This window comes from Haplochromis burtoni, unplaced genomic scaffold, assembly GCF_018398535.1.
Source record: "Haplochromis burtoni strain Fernald_Lab_line unplaced genomic scaffold, NCSU_Asbu1 Contig_173, whole genome shotgun sequence".
NCBI classification, from domain to species: domain Eukaryota; kingdom Metazoa; phylum Chordata; class Actinopteri; order Cichliformes; family Cichlidae; genus Haplochromis; species Haplochromis burtoni.
Genome location: NW_024582534.1, coordinates 233,671 through 250,825, shown reverse-complemented (window position 1 = coordinate 250,825; position 17,155 = coordinate 233,671). Strand labels below are relative to the sequence as shown.

At 43.5% G+C, this 17,155-nt stretch overlaps 1 protein-coding gene across 1 annotated transcript; it reads right to left on the bottom strand.

Moving 5' to 3' along the window:
- Window positions 1-97: 97 nt before the first annotated feature.
- Window positions 98-13,663, bottom strand: LOC102294685 (axonemal dynein light chain domain-containing protein 1). Its single transcript, XM_005933793.2, has 24 exons — window positions 12,528-13,663; window positions 9,219-9,373; window positions 9,036-9,139; window positions 8,827-8,920; window positions 8,631-8,716; window positions 8,477-8,533; window positions 8,201-8,309; window positions 7,722-7,843; window positions 7,398-7,538; window positions 7,126-7,230; window positions 6,899-7,019; window positions 5,307-5,408; window positions 5,063-5,229; window positions 4,902-4,971; window positions 4,546-4,780; window positions 4,278-4,479; window positions 3,835-3,928; window positions 3,459-3,652; window positions 3,171-3,255; window positions 2,933-3,076; window positions 1,292-1,393; window positions 1,102-1,193; window positions 498-637; window positions 98-410 (listed from the first exon to the last, which is right to left on the bottom strand). Exons 1-24 carry the CDS (start codon window positions 12,595-12,597, stop codon window positions 295-297), a joined length of 2,907 nt encoding a protein of 968 aa, XP_005933855.1. The 5' UTR covers window positions 12,598-13,663; the 3' UTR covers window positions 98-294.
- Window positions 13,664-17,155: the final 3,492 nt, after the last annotated feature.

Below are 17,155 nucleotides of genomic sequence, written 5' to 3'. Positions count from 1 at the left end.
GAGTTTATTAGCAGGCCTCTGGAGAACTTCAGGACATGTTGAGGAGGTCATTTAGACATTTAAATCAGCTGTGTTGCATCAAGGACCCATCTAAAACCTGCAGGACACCGGCCCTCGAGGCCTGGAGTTGGACACCCCGATCATCAGCCTGGGAATAAACACTCAAAAACTGGGTACCATCGATGGTCAGTGATGTTTTTATGTGTTTGTTAAACTTCCCTCCTGTTCACATGTAAACCAAAAAAGTATTTAACACTGGTTAAAATAAATAAGCAGAGACGTCCGATGGTCCGATCAGCATTTCTTGGTCTTTCTGCTGCTGCTCGTTGGTTTGACTGCGGTTGCCGTTTTCTTCGGAGGAGTTGGTGTTGTTTCTGGCTGCGGTGAAGGCGGCGGTGTTTTGTTTTTTTCTGAAACATAAACCAGTAAAGACATGAACCACCTCGATGCGTATGTGCTGTGTCACTGTCTGGTTTTATCAGCTGGTTAATCTGCACCTTCAGTACTGTGGGGCTCCACACTGGGGCGACCCTGCAGTTGTCTCTCCAGGTCTTTAATCTTCTTCAGTGCTTCCTGCAGAGCCTCCTCGGCTTTGAGGGCTCGCTTCTCCGCAATCTGCACTCGCACCTCAGAATCACTAAAGAGGGGCGGTAAGGGAAAGTAAGCCGATGGATGGATGCACGTGTAGACTGATGGATGGATGGATGTTTTATAGTTTATAGCAATAGTTTAAAGTAGTGCTTTGAAAAAATTGTGTAAAAAGATACAGTATTGGGCAGAGGTCTTGAGGCACCCCTCATTTCGTTAAATTTTGCTTCCAAGGAGCTAGATTTTTATAATTATTATTATAATTTTGTTTAACCAGATACTTTATACTTCAACAGGGCCTGAACTCTCTCGGGGAAGCTTTCTTTTAATTTCTGAGCAGTTCAGGAATAGTTGTGTGGGACTCCTGGACTTTTACAGAGTATCGTGTGCATTTATATGAAAACAGCAGAGAGAGGTTACAATGAAGAAGACTAATTCCTGAAAATAAAGACTATTTTCAGGAATATCCATGAAACATAATTCATCCAAACATTATTTAGAAAATGAACTCACTGCAGTTCTTGCTGCAGTAATCCTACTGTGGTCAGATCCTTGAAAGCTTTCTGGTTATCGTCTGTCACCGGAGACACGACCAGCTCGCCCGTCTGACAGACACAGAGGTGGTTACAGGTACAGACACACGGGCTGTTCAGCTCAATGCAAACTGACAACAACATAAAAATGTATACTTCAATTGTCTGACCCTGTCTAGCTGGACACTGCACGCTCCAAGCTTCCTTTGTGCAACGTTTCCATCATAATTGATCAGATTCAGCACAGGGCTCTCACAAACTGTTTGCTCCCCCTACAGGACGAAAACAACATTTTTAGTCATCCTGCTTAACACGATTCTATTATAACCTCCTAGGACCTGCGTCCGCATATGTGGACATCACATTTTGGGTTATTTAGACCAAAATACTCAATTTTGCTCTGCATGGGCCTGATATCCACTTACGAGGACGTTATGCTGCTACTGTTCTATCAAAGTTTTAAATGAATATCCTCAGATGTGGCTCTTATTTTTCTTTTAAAAAAAAGGTAAAAAAAAATCTGGTAATTCTTTGTTTTTACATTCATCGGGCCCCAATCAGCCCAAATATCAAAGAAAAATTTAAAATCCATGTCGTGGAAGAGTTCAGGTCTTAGGAGGTTAAAGGTTCGTAAAACTCCTTAAATTCCACAAGTGTCAATTTAATTCACTCATTTTGTGTCACACAAAGCTCCATAATCTTGCTATTAACGCTCCAGTTGACAAAACTCTTATGTTTCGTGTCTTTCAGCAGCCAAGAAATTTTCTTTGTCTGAAATGTCTTTTTGTCAGCAAATAAGAGTGAATGCTTAACCCCGAACCCTGACACCAAAACCACATTTTGAGTCTGAAAAATGCTTTCAAACTCGTGGGGACCGCGATTTTGTCCCCATAAGGACGGACACACACACACACACACACACACACACACACACACACACACACACACACACACACACTCTATAATAATAAAATCTGGGACAACTGTTCTTCTGTTGTTAAAAATACCTTTTTGTACTTCACCCACCTGGGACACCAGTTGCTCCACAACATTGACTTTTGCACATGAAGAACATTATTCTCTCTGTATATTTATTTGCTAAAGTAACATTGCTACACTTACTATCCCGGCTTTGTGTAAGCGTTATGTTGCTGGCAAATTAAAGCAAACACTCACACGTTTCTTTATATTTTATTATGTTGCAGGATTAACTCATGTGTGCATACTTACATTGTTTCTTTGTTTTCAGTCTTCATGTAGGTCAGTTGTGGGAAAGACCCGCCCAGCATTTCCTGATTTTTTTAAAGTACTGATGATGTCATGTCTGACATCAGCAGGTTAAACCAGGAGGAGGGTTTTTATGTAGGAATGCTTCCTTTTGTTTGTGTCAGGATGCAAAGGGATTTGTTGCATATTGTTTCTTACATGGAGCCGTTTAGTTGTGTTAATGTGGGGAGCTTCATGTAATTCTCAGTCATTTGTGTTGAGCTCCAGCTGGTGGTGCTGGCTAAACTAACTGAAGGTAAATTGGCAGCTCGGTCAGTCTCTGCTTGATGCAGGTGAGGGAGGAGAGGTGAGCTGTGTCACTGACTCCATGTGGGTTTTGAGTTTTGTTAAATAAGTTAATCTAAGGTGAGTTTTGTTAAGTTTCACATATGATGGAGGTCACAGTAAATAAATTGCTCATCTCCTCCAAAACGTCTGTGGAGTCAGCTCACTTACCACCTTCCTTGATGCTCCAGTCAGGCTACTTCACAGATCCCAAAAAATCTAGCAAACGTGTGCGAGCTCTATTCGAGTTGAATCCTCACCACAGCCTCCGCACCGTCTGCTGGACAGTCCAAGACGCCACTGCTGGAAACAGGTGCAGGCGGCGTGACGGGCAGCTCCACGGGAGCGCCTTTAACACCTGTGAGCAGTATCCTGCAGGTCTCCACCCAATCACCACACTCCCTCTGAGGACACCAATCACAGTTGACATTGCAAAACTATACTGACCCCGCCCCAATGTTACAAGTGATAGTGTATGTGTGCCAGAGGTGTGTTTACCTGCAGCCTTTTGAACTCGTTCATCTCATTCTGAGCCTGAGCTGACAGCGTGTTCAGGTGCTCCTCCAGGACCAGGCTGCACGAACTAAACAACATTTTCAGATGAGTTTGACAACCTGTTTCCTTCCTCGCTCGCTGTTTAAATGTAAAGTTACTCCAACGTTTAAAAGTACGTAACCTGCTCGAGTCGGTTCGTGTGTTGTTATTTTACTGTTAAAGAGATTTATTTTATCACACAGTTACTGTAAAATAAATAACTAATAAAATATTTACAACAGCTTCTGGTACCTGGTGATGTAGCTGGACAAGCGATCCAGCTTCTCAGCCAGCATCTGGGCATCCTCATCCAGAGTTTCCTGTGAAATTTCTGGAATGTACCGGTGGGGTTCCTCTTCTTGGTTTTCCTCCTCACTGTGGTTGGGAACCACAAGGAGTAAGAGCTCTAACATCCACCGAGTCTGAGCCACGTGAACAGATCTGATCTGGTAGCAAAGAAAACATCCAGACTCAAAGAAGCCAAAACTCAGATCGTCTCCTACAAACAGCCGCTGTGCCTGAGCACCGTATTCATGGGGCTCACGTGTTAGTTCCAATTTAACACAAATACACTCAAAAGACAGCAGAATATGTAAATATGGTGTTACTGAGCATGCCCGGTACTCACTTCTTCATGGAGCCTAAAGTTCTCCCCCTCAGTGAAGTCAGACAGGTTGGTTACAAACGCCTGGATTTTGTCAAACAGCTTTTCTGCCTCTGCGCTGTTTTAACAAACACGCACAAAGAAGCATTTCAGAACCGCCGTAAATGACTCCAAGTGTTTGAATTTCAGCATGAAAACAGATCAGGCTGAATTTTTCTACAAGTTCAATTTGTTTCCCTCTATCTGCCAAACTGCAAAACGTCTGCAATAAATGAATAAAAAACAATGCTCATTTTAAAATTCTGTTAATTTGTCTAATTCACTTTGAGAAAATGGGGACTGTGTGTAAAACTGTAATCCTTAGAGCGTTGATGCAAAATCACATCTTCATTGCTTGAGTTAAAATCCAGCAAAAGTACAAAAACTATCTTTCTCAAAGTTAGTTTGTGTTATGGACCCGCACTCACGAAGTATCCGGTGTATTGTTGTCCGTTTTGTTGGAGAAGTGCCGAAAAGCTTCGTCAGCCAAACTCTTCCAGTTGTGCAGCGCTCTCTCCAGCTCTAACCAATCAGAGACGGCCATCTTTTCGGGATCTTCAATCACCGCGGCAAGTTTGGATCCCCGGGACTCCATCAGACCGTGCAGTGACATCACATTTCCATGGAGCCCTGCAACAGCATTGTTCAGCGACGTGGTCTATCCATATTTCAAGAATGATTAAATCATTTTCTCACCATTTTCTCCATCCACTTGAACGTCCAGCTCTCTGAGGAGCTCACACAGCTCTTTGTCCAGTTCTCTCTGGGCGTGCTGGCCTTCAGGAGGTCCCCCGTCAGCTGAAGGGTGTCTTCTAAAGAGCTGCAGGCTCATATTCAGCCATATTTCCTGGATATTACCGAGTTCACTAAGTGTCTGCTGGCAGTTCAGCTGTTTCTCGCCTTGGTAGTGTTCACACAGCAGTGCTAACATCTAGACAAAACAAATGTTTCCTGGTGTTTAATCATGTGCAGACGACTCTGGTTTGTTCATCTCCAATTAAAAAAGGAAGATTTTCTAAAACTATGACAAAGGTGAGACACATAAGCCTTACATTTGACCACTGCTGCAAATCGGCATGAATCTCTTCCACTGATGTTTTATCATATTTGGGTTCAGGAAGCCTTGAGAAAGGAGAAAACGTAGCGTTGGAGAATCACACAGTGACTGTAAGGTGTCAGTGAAAGTTCCAGGGGGCATTTTAACTGTCCTTACTTATTATTTGAGGAGCAGAAGGAAAGCCACTTGTTGATGCCTTGCTGGATGGCACTGATCTGTGCACAGTGGGCATGTTCAGTCTGCTTCAGCTGGGACATGAAAGCAGCCAGCTGCTTCCTCCAGTAGTCTGTGCTCTCCATGATAATGTTAATGCACTCTGTGTCCTGCAGCAGGAGGGTCGCTGTTACAGCCGGAGTCTAACTGAACCAGCAGGGCTATTAATGAAAATAAAGATTTGTACCTTAGATGTGAGAAACAGGATGCAGTGCTCTGCGGTCTTGAACCAGCTTTGCTCACTGATATGCAGCTGACTGACCAGATGCAGCTGCTTCACACTGATCACCTGACAAAAATAAAAAGCTTCATATTACTGCTGTTTCTGACTTTGTATCTTTGAGCAGAAATTTAATTTAAACACTTTAAATATTAGAGTCTGAGTGATAAACGACTTTTAGACCGATATTTGGAGATTTTACTTTCAGACACATGAAACATAAACAGATTTTCATTGCATTTGTTATGTGTAGTTATTTATGAGTCCATGCTAAGATAATATGACAGCAAAGTTACAAAATCATCTTGAGTCTTGGAATATACGTTTACGTTCTACTCGACTTCTGTGATCAGCTGGTTGTTGTTTCCAAACCAGTGCTGCGAACAGGGGAGCTGCAAAATGCCCTCTGATGGATAAACTGTGCAACACCACCAATAACACTGTGTACAGCAGTTTCTCCCATCCATCCATCCATCTTCTTCTGCTTATCCGGGGCCGGGTCGTGGGGGCAGCAGCCTAAGCAGAGAAGCCCAGACCTCCCTCTCCCCAGCCACCTCCTCCAGCTTGTCGGGGGAACACACAGGCGTTCTCGGCTGGCCTGGGCCTGCCCCGGGGCCTCCTCCCAGTGGGACATCCTAGGAACACCTCACCCAGGAGGCATCCTTGTCAGATGCCCGAACCACCTCAGCTGGTTCCTTTCGATGTTGAGGAACAGCGGCTCTACTCTGAGCCCCTCCTAGATGCTGAACTTCTCACCCTATCTCTAAGGGCGAGGCCATCCACCCTTTGGAGGAAGCTCAAAAGGGTGGATGTGTCATGGTTCTGGGTCAGTTTGACCCAGTATTTTGAGTTGTCATGTTTTTGCAGGTTTAGTTTAGTTCCATGTGTCATTTTCTGTCTGTCTCTCTTTGTCGAGTCTGCGTCTTTGTGTGATGGTTTCTTGTTCCTGTTTTATTGTGAAGGTCTGCGTCTCGTCTGTGTGTATTTAAGTCGCGTCCTCTGTGTTTGTAGTTGCTGGTCCGTCTGTGTGTCCCCCATGTCTCACCCGTGTGTTCTCCCTGCTGTCTCCTCTGCTCGTTCTCATTCTTGTCCAGGTTTGTGCTCTGTAGTTTAGTTGTTTCCAGTCTAGTTTAGTTCGTGCTCCATTTGCTGTTTGTCCATATTTATTTCGTGTTCAATAAACCACCTTCACTTCTCCACTACTGCCTGCGATTGGATCCTCATTTATTATTTTCACACGGCTCTTCTCACCCGCCGTGACAGGATGGCTGAAGCATCTATTCATTACTTTTAAAAAAATCAATCAGGTTTTGTAAATCTATATATAGATAGATAGCTTGTGTGGTTGGGACATATTGGTTGATATGCTGGTATAAGTATTACTATGGATGAAATGCTAAGGGGAAAGCTACATTGAGCATGTTGTGTCCTTTAATTCACTTCCTCTTTTGTTAGCCTTGGAGCTCCACAGAGAGCTGACCATAGAGTTGGTACAACAGTCATGTTTCTCACTCTAAAATGAAAGTAAGACCAGGTCAAATCAAAGACACCTCACACACCTTCAGGGCGAGGCAGAGGGTAAACTGGCTCCAGCAGTCTCTGTCTTCGGTCATGTGGATCAGCTGAGCTTCCAGGCGAGCTCTCTGAAGCTCATACAGCTGATGGTAAGCCTGGACCACACTGTAAAGAGCATAATTCACAACACAAAACTCGTTGACCATCCATCATCAGTAAAACAAGGCTCATAACTAATGCATCCAGTCGATGTAATGATCTCTGGACTAACTTTGAGTCGATGCGAGTCTGTTTGAGTGCCTCGGCTAGCTGCCAGTGAGCGTGCTCCGCCTGGTGGGAAACAAAAGCATCGTGGTCCCGGATTTTAGAAAGTTCCCTATGAAGACAACGCAGACACACACGTAGCAATGAATACACGCACATTTTCATATCTGCACATCTGTAATCAGCACATTAACATCAAACGTCCGACATATATTATTTGTTCTGGAGCAGCACGTGGTAATATTACTCGTGATCACCCCCCAGTCTGATCGTACGTACACGCTAAGCTGCTGAATGGATAACTTGATGTGGTGGATCTCCTCTGTGAGCCGACGATCCAGAGCCCGCTGGGCCACCACCTCGGTGTGCAAAGCCTTCAGGCGCCGCGGGATTCGATCCAGCAGCGACTGGTAGCGCTGTCTGAACAAACACACGGCTGCTGTGACACAGACCCTGCAGAGGTCATTACTGGACCAAGATTTCAGTTTTTACATTTAACTTGAATTATTAACAAAACGCCACTGCAGACTCATGTCTCATTCATATTTTGCTTTTAAGGCTCGTTATGCTTGTGGCCTTTCCTCTGATGTGTGTGCCGCTAACCTGAGTTTGGCAAGCAGCTGTCCTCTCTCGGCACAGCCCACGCTCACCTGCCTGATCAGTTCATGGAAGACAATGTTGTAGATATTTTGCTCAACCTTCACGAGCTCAAGCAGACCCTCCAGCTGGAAGACAAGTCATTGTGCGGCTTCTCACACTCTACACGATCGGATATTCCAAGCAGCACCACAAATTCTGACTTTTCTGTGTTTTATACTCAAATCTCTAAATCTATTACACTTATGATGGAAATGTTAACAAAAGATCCGTCGGCAGCAGGAGGACACAGAAAGATTTAGAACAGAGCAGACATCAGACACGACACCCGAGGTGAAGGCGGGCTGTAAATGTGCAGATTTGCAGCTGCAGGCTGAAGCAACTGAAATATCAATATTTTCCAGGATCGCCTGATATTTTCCGAGGTTTGGTCCATTTTTCCACGTAAAGGCTGCATGACTACATATGTTTCTCTGCCTGCCTACTTGTGAAAGCTCAGCCAGCTCCTCGCTCTGCTCATCCACTCCAGCCTTCTCCAGCATGTCATCCATCATCCCCATCAGCTGGACCGCTTCCAGCCTCCCACTGGGCCTCCTGGACACGAAAACATACAGAAACGTGTAATATTACACATTTAAACGCTCCCTTAACCCTGGTCTTGCCTAGCACCGCCTACTTCATGGCACACAGCAGGACAACTTCTTCTACTACATCGCTTAAGGTTAATTATGAATGAGAGGAATTCATATCTGTGAACTCACAGTGAAGGGAGGACCCGCAGCCTCTGCTCTTCATCCCTCAGCTGCACTGTGAATGCACTGTGGAAGAGACGGGTTAAAGTTGTGCTTTAAACACGATCACAGCATCAGACACACGGCGATAATCGACAGACAGACTGAACACAGTGAAGCTCACTCCTCGTAGAACTCGAGGCTCCGTAGTCCTTTATTTTTCACTATGTGAAATTCTTCCGGGATAAAACTGTCGGAGACGCACGAGTTCTGAAAGACAAAGCGGCCGCGATCATCACCTCGCGCCGTGCACGTGTGCACACGCTCACATGGACAGCAGCAAACAGGTATATGCACACACAGAGAAACAGGCGGCTCACCTGCGCGCCACCAACGACCTGCTTTTCACTAACTGGTGGGAGGAGTGTTGTCTTCTTTCTGGTTACCATGGCGTCACACAGGAAAGAAATATCCCTATAAGGACGCCATCCATGAAGAAAGGAGTAAATATATGTAGATGAGAAACTGAGCACTAAATACTGACATAATAAAACATCATCAGCTCCACGTTTGTAGAAATCTGACTGACCTGCCAGCTCCTGTCAGGGATGTTGGCTGCTCCAGAAAGTGTTTGTATTTCTTGCGTCCGAGTGGATGATGCCAGACTGCATCAGGGCGTCTGATTCCATAGCTCTAGATACAAAGTCAGTCCAGGTTGTTTTATATCAGCTGTTGTGTGGTCATGTAGACGTAAAAGAGGGTTTGATGCTACCTCGCAGTGTCGGTCGTGTGCGGATTGCCCCGGTGTTCTCCTCTTGCACACAGTGGAGGTTAGACTGAGCAGAAGTTCGTGTGGGACGATCTGCCCTCTGACAGCGGGCTGCGTCTTGGTGCTCACCACCGGGACCTGAAAATTCAGCTCTGCCACTGAGAAAGATCAAAACCCATCAGAACAGCTTAATAACTCAGAGCTGATTTTAGGGGACATTAGGTTTCACTGTTAAATGTCTACGTGCATAATAAAGGTTCTGGATTTTCTTGCATCACGCACAAAGAACAAGGAGACATCAGCTTTCTTTGGCTTTGTCACAAGTTAGGAAAAAAAGTTTAAAACAACAAGTTCTGTGCAGAAGTCTTTAGTGACCCCTAATTTCCTGATATTTTGCTGGAAGAATAAGTTCAGTTATTTACTGAAATGTGCAAAAATACATGGAATCACTGTCATGCTGAAAAACGAAGCTGTTGCCAATCAGATCCACACTGTGTCACACGGTGGATCAAACTCTGACAGCACTTTGTTGCATAGATAACTCCATCAGTGTCGACAAGACCGATGTTTCAGCCAGTACACCATCACCACGAGCTCCACCATGTTTTACAGATGGATGTAGACACTGCTGTGCATCTCCCCTGACCTCCTCTGTACATACTGATGAAGGTTTGAATAAAAAGTTTCAAATCTGAATTCACAAAACTGTCATGTCCTGTGTGCTGCAGGCAGGAGGAACGAAGGAGCCAAAATGCAGACTCAAAGACAGCTTTATTGCAGAACGCTAGGACAAGCAGGAAAACGCAGCGCTGGACAGAAGAAAGCAAAGGGCTTAAAGGAGTGACAAGGGAACAGGAAACACAGCTGGGACTAAGATGGGGTGCCTTCAAAGTAAGAGAAGCAAAACAGAACATGGTGTACACAGACAGGAGACTACCAAAGTAAAACAGGAAGTAATGGGAACACACAAACACACACACACAGAGACATGACTGCAGAAAACAGGCAACTAGACAAACATGAAGACAATGCAGGAAATGCTGGGGAGGAAAGACGCAGGGGTAAGACGAGACCAAACATGAACAGGACCAAATACTCAGACAAGCAAAACTAGAAGCACTAAATAAAGTTAGAAGTATAAGCAGACGAAACTAGGAAATAAAAGACACACAGAGAACACGATGAAATAAAGAAGAATAAAAGGACCAAAAACACAAAACACTCCTTTAGATCTTCTCCACTGATTTTCACTCCACTATTTTGGCCTCAGCCATTTGTTGACATCCACCCTTCCATCCATATTCCTCGTGTTCAATACAGACCTTCAAAAAGCTTGGAGAACTATCGTTCAATTCCACCTTAAATAATTACAAGAAAGTCTGGCTCTTTGGTAGCAAAATATAAAGAAGAGTGACTGAAGCCTTTTGCACAGTACGTATCAACTACCTGTACTTTAATCCTGCACAGTGTGTGATCAAAGCCATTTATTTAATGTCGTCAGACAGAATTTGCAAAAAACTAACAAGTTGAATTTTATGAAACTTGCTAATAAATGCATGGACGAGGGAAGGGCTCATTAAATGTTGTGCACATCTGCGCTGTTATAGTTATACTGGGAGAGAAGAGCCTTTAGGGAACATAACTGGTCCTGAGTCTGTGTCCCAGTGTTTTGTGTTGAGTTATTAATAGTCTTTGATTTCATTATTATTTATCATTTTCAGTGTCTTGGTTTCTGCGTCTGTGCTCTTCTTGTGCTCCATGTTCCCCGTGTCTCCCCAGTCAGTCAAGTCCGTGTCTTTGTGAGTGCGTCCTGCTTCCTGTTTTACTTTGACAGTCTCGTGTGCTGTGTTAGCTGCTGTGCTGTGTCTCATTCCCTCATTATCTCTCTGCGTATTTAAGCCCTTCGTCTTCCTCTGTTCGTTGCCGCATCGTCGGCGTGTCATCCGTGACATTTCCCATGTTCCGTGTGTCAGGTCTTTAGTTTCTTTGTACTTGTTTCCTCCCTGTTTAGCTTGTGTTAGTTTGTATTCCTGCGTTTTTGGGTCCTGTCTCTCTTCACTGCACAATAATGACACCAGTAATAAAATAAAATAAAGTAAAATATAAAGTATCACAAACCTTGGCACCCTTGTTAGTGTTGGTGTAACATGTTAGTCACACTAAAGTTTAAAAAAATAAAGCATGAATAAAAGTACTGACTTTTATTTATTATTACAAAAGGTGGTGCAGGCCTGCAGACAGCTCCAAGACAAAGGGATTGTGTGCAACCAGACGTAATCTGATTACTTTTTCAAGCAACTAGTAAAGTAAGGGATTACTGTTGCAAAAAGTAATTAGATTACTGTTACTTTCCTGTAAGCACGCTGCGTTACTAAACCATGATGTTGTTTGTGAGCGTCTCATGACAGTGACGTACGAGCGTGCGAGGTTCGTGGCAGCGACAGACGTGTGCAGATCAACAATGGATAATATGGCGTGCAGAGAGAGTACGAGCATGCAGCGTTTAAAGCATGAAAGTAATCACATTACTTTAAGTTTGATTCTGTAAAAAGTGGCAAAAACATTAGCGTCCGCTGTGCGTGGGAAGAAAACTTCTTTCTACAGCGAAAAATGAAACTTGAAATCTGAGCGAGCAGCGGGCACGCTGCCACGGGAACGTGACATTCACAGAGAAACCCCGGATCCTCCCACTGACATGTGCTGTGGACAAACCTCCACCCGACAGGACTCAGTGCTGCTGAATCTGTGATTTGAGTTATTTTTGCTGTGTTTTACTTGCATCTATTTGAAAGAGTGTAAACACAAAACATTATTTTATTTTATGTGCTGGAATGTGCAGGAAATAGATTTAAATGTTAATGAAATTTCTTCGAGTCAAAGACTGTCGCATATTATTTCATTTTGCTTTTAAAAAGAAGCTTTTTCATTTGATGCCGTTTTAGAAGATGGAGCTGAAAGGTCTGCTTCATGACGTATCCGGGTTGTCTCATGTTTTTAAATAGTAGCTAAGAGATAAAGTAACTAATTACTCTTGAAAATAAGTAATCAGTAAAGTAACTGGATTACTTTCTTGGAGAAGTAATCAGTAATTAGTAACTAATTACTATTTTGAAGTAACTTGACCAACACTGTGTGACTGATCCTACTGATGTTAAATGCAAAGACCTGAATGTAGAAACACAAAGTTCATGCGATGCTTTCTTTAAGGCTCTAAACTGAAGCGTGCCTCGGAGGGTTTCGCTTTCTTGGCCCCGACCCACTCGAACAGACGTGGGCAGTAGCTACTGTCACGAGTGTGCCCGTTAGCGTCACCTGCGGTGTCCGGTGTCCGCTCCGGCCTCGACAAACTCGGCGCTGAACTGGCCCTCGTTGATGCGGACATCGTGGAGTCACGGCGGGGACGTTACTCTAACATCTCGGAGACGAGACACGGAAAAGCGAGCGGCCACTTGTGTCCGTTTAACACAGCTGTCTCCTTCGCTCCCCTCAGAGCTTCCTCAACTTCCTGTTTGCGTTGCCTTGGGAACGCGTTCATTGCGCTGGATGTGCGTTTGTAGTTTGAACATTATAAGTGAAATAAATAGAAATACTTTTATTTATTTGGGGGTGTTTCTACGTTTATTGACGCCTCAGCATCAAAAATGTAAAGATTAAAAAATATTTCCGAGTTTATTTTTGATTTTCTGTGTTTTAAGAACAGTTTGATTTAATTGATCATTTGTCATGAAATAATCGCACCACGTATATAGCTCAGCGCTCTATATTAAACTTTAAACAAATAAGTAAAATGTGAAGTCGTTGGCTCGTCATTTGATTCATTAATGGCTCAGGAACTGGTCTTAATTGAATAGAATATTTCTATTGTGATATTTATTATTCATTGTGTTATTTATGAAAAGTTCTTTTTCTCTAATGAGACTGCCCTGTGGTGATCTGTCACTGCTCGGTGTGTGCAGCCCAGCCTGTGCCCCGGTGAACAGCACGCCGTCTTTGTTATTCCTGGGCTATGGGAGCTCTTGGTGGTGCTCCAGCCAGAGAAGTGTGCATCAAGTGGATCTGGAGTTGACAACGGCGCTACTGCGAGGCAGAAACGGAGCAATCTGCAGTAAGAGCGCAGCGTATGGCTAGACTTGAGCACAGGATGGTTTCCTGTCATGATTATGGATTTAATTCGCTTTCGTCATTTTGCGTTCCTTTCATGCACACTGCTCATCTCATCACTGGTTGCGACAGAGGGTAAGTGACTCCTTTTCAGACAATTAGTGTCAGAGTTGAGTTTCAGTTACCTCGAGGTTTAGTTTATTGTCATGATATATTCAAGCCCCACACCAGATTTCTGCACTTGTCCAGTATGAAACCAGAGTGAGTTTCAGACACTGGTGATAAAATATTACATCCTAGTATTTATTCTTTTAGAATGCATTCTCAGAAACCAGCAAGAAAACCTGCATGATTATAATACTAATACTAATACTTTTAGAAAGCTGTGTTGAATCTGAGTTTATTGGTGGGCTTGCATTTCAACCGGTCCATGCTAAGAATTTTAATTACAAGACTGAGCGGTGACATCACTGACTACACTAATCTCTGCACATTTTCTAAGGATTGAAAAGCTAAAGATGACTAAAAGAGATCTAACAATGGGGGGTAGCATAGTGACCCATGAACGGGGTGGGAAGACTGGGGGTGGGTTTGGGGAGGGGGACAAAAGAGGATGCTATTTGTCTCTGCTCCTGTCCAAAACACCAAATAGCAGCATTCTTATCACCGCCAAAACAAACAGATGCATACACCAGCTACGTGCATCAGGAGATGTCAGGTGCCACGCATGTGCCATTTAAGGGCCTGCAGATAGGTCCACACAAAGACCCTTGGGAGGTATTTGCATATGAAAAAAGCCTTACATGCTGTGGGAGGGGATGTGCAGTTGGCTGGAGCTGTATCTCAAACAGACACAAATGGCTCTGAATACTCTGAACTCGGCCTCAGGATATAGACTGAATACAGTGAGCTGAATAAAGAGTGAAATGGGAACCACCTGTTGCCATTTCAATGCATTCCAATTATACCACCAATATAACATTTTTAATATAACTGAAATAACTGTCAGAATGATTGTTTCAGAGTCTATAACATATCAATATTTGTTGTAATGATACAGACATGTGGTCAGAGAATATGCTCGATCTCCATCATACCCCCCCGGTCCAAGTCTAGACATGTATAAGCTGCTCCTGGAGAGTCCTGCTGGCTGGCTGTGAAACTGATTGACCTCCGCCAATGACAGATAAATGATAGCTGATTTTAAAAAGATTGCGCCAAGTGGAGCCTAATTGCGCTCTTCTGAGCCTCAATAGTCTCTGAGCCTGATTGTGCTCTTTAAGGGTGTGTGAATATTATTGTAAAATCTCTGCTCACATCAGCAGGACTGAATTTATAGACTCCAGCCTGTGCAATAGTAATATAAACACAAAAGAGGGAGACAACTTTGTTGCAAAAAAAGAAAGAAAGATTGTTAGGCTTTAATAACTTTGATAACAACGGGAGTTTAGTAAGAGATAAAGAAGGCAAACACAGGAAACATAGGGAAGAACACTGGCAGCAAACACAGCCGAAATGATTAAAAGAGAGAAGTTAACCAGTAATGTGGAACAACGTAGAGAGAGACAGAACAAGACAAGAACAGGGTCCAAAAGCCTCGAGGTACTGCAGCGAACTCAGTTTTAGGATGAGTAAAATTTGAGTTGATTCAGCAGCAGTGACCGAATTTCAGCCTCCCCACAAATTTATCTACTGAATTTCAAATGACTTCCTGCTAAGACAGTATGGGCTGTTCAAATCGTCAAGCTCACGACGGCTGTCGTGCACACGCCGTGGGGCCTTTCTGCACACACACAATAAACAATTCTGTAGACTTTCTCCCAAAACAAAGGAGGTAATGAGGAGTGTAAAGCAAGTCCTTAATCTGGTCAGGTCGAGAGTTCCTAGGTCAGGGCTTAAAGGATAACACCTCCCTGGCTTCCTTTACTCAAGAGGTTAGAAGTGCAGACACAAGGGGGGCAGGTGGTTTCTAAAATAAGAAGAAAAAAAGAAAGATACTCAAGCAAGCTCTAACGAAGAAACTGACTGAAACTTACAGGAAAAGGCAGAAAGTCTCAAACCCCAAGGCAGGACAGTCCAATAAATGTAAAGCAGGCACTGGAACACAAAGAAGAGCACTGTGATGAACATTCAACAGTCACAGATATAGTGACTACTGACAAGTGACTGGATGATGTATACGCAGGTGCTAAAGGTGTAACTTAACACAAACTAATAAGGCTGGAACCAAACAACGACAGAAGATTGAAAACCACAAAAACAGTTGCACCAATAAAAAAAGTACTTTCATGCTATCTAATATCAGTGTGAATGTACTGATTAGAGTCATGGCACATTCTTTAAAACTATGAAAAACAGTACATACGATGCCCCCTTATGCTCCATGGATGGATCTCTGAGGTTGTCCCATTTGTTCTGCCTGCAGTACAACAACTTTGAGCAGCCTTGCCTGTAGCTATTTATGTTTGATGCTTTTTTGTATATGTAAAAGCTGCAGGCAGTAAGTCTCCAGGCAGACATGATAGAGGAATTCAGTCAGGAAGAAAAATAGCAACGCTTTAACACAGATTCTAAAGAAAGTTTAGTTTTGCAGGTCACAGTGAAACTTTAACTTTTAGAGCTTGTCTGGGTGCACGAGTGACTAACAGCACAGATTTAGAATTTATGCCTGAAATCATACCGTGTGATGTTATTCCTCTTCTTCGGCTGAACCCATTTCTTTATCTACCAGACTAAAAGGGTCTCCTCATGTTGCCCAGTCATGGAAGCTGTGACTGTATGTGACTGCTGCTGATGAGGACAGAAACAAAAAAGTCTGTAAACTAAAATCTAAACATTTTTGAGTAAGATTAATATGGATGATAAGTGTTTGAGGCATGCATAACTTGATAACAGCTGCTTATAATTGCAGTTACACAAGAAAATCAAGTGCTTACCCTCTAATTACTAGTTATATCATGTCCATGCTGACATGAGAGCTAAACCCAAAGCTGTATCATTGTGCTGTTTAATCCTCCTCATTAAAACACACCATAACGAGTAGAGCAATAAATGGCTCAGATGTTCGGTTGGATGCTGTCACCATGGAAATAGAAGGAATGCTAAACCCAAACAGTGAAACTGGTTTCTGTGGCAGCCGGCCACAACGCCTTGAGAGGCCCTTGAATTTAAAGCCCTTGTTACAACAACTGCTAATCATTTTTTTTCTTTAATCAAAGCTAAAGAGAGATAAAAGAGCTTCGTGTTAGACGTGATTGAAATAAAACAGATCAGGATCATTCAGTGGGCACTCGTGCAAACAGTTGTTTTGAAGTACTGTTGGACACATATTCCATCTGGAGTGCCTCGAGACTGATAAACATTTACCCAATACTTAAAATCTGGATCTTTTTATAGAAATGTTGTAGATATTACATGGCTGTATGAAGACTGGATGGACGGATGGACGGATGGACGGATGGACGGATGGACATATGGATGGATGGACAGATGTATAGATAGACGGATGGAGGATGGATGGACAGATAGACAGATGGATGGAGGATGGACGGACAGACGGATTGATGGATGATAGATAGATAGGCGGATGGATAGATGGATGGACAGATGTATAGATAGACAGACAGTCAGACAGACAGATGGATGGAGGATAGATGGATGGACAGAGATGGGTTGATGGATGGATTGAGGATGGAGGATGGACAGAGACAGATGGTGGATGAATGATAGATAGATGGATGTTCACAGACAGATGGAAGGAGGATGGATGGATGGACAGACAAATAGATAGACAGATGGATGGACGGACGGACGGATGGATGGACAGACAGATGGATGGA

Bases quoted from the DNA above. Each gene is read 5' to 3' on its own strand.
- LOC102294685 (XM_005933793.2), bottom strand. From the start codon at position 12,597: ATGTCCGCATCAACGAGGGCCAGTTCAGCGCCGAGTTTGTCGAGGCCG. The intron at 1,394-2,932 runs GTGAGGATTCAA...TTCGTCCTGTAG, and splicing joins CAGACGGTGCGGAGGCTGTG to GGGGAGCAAACAGTTTGTGA. The intron at 411-497 runs GTGCAGATTAAC...TTTATGTTTCAG, and splicing joins GGAGCCCCACAGTACTGAAG to AAAAAAACAAAACACCGCCG.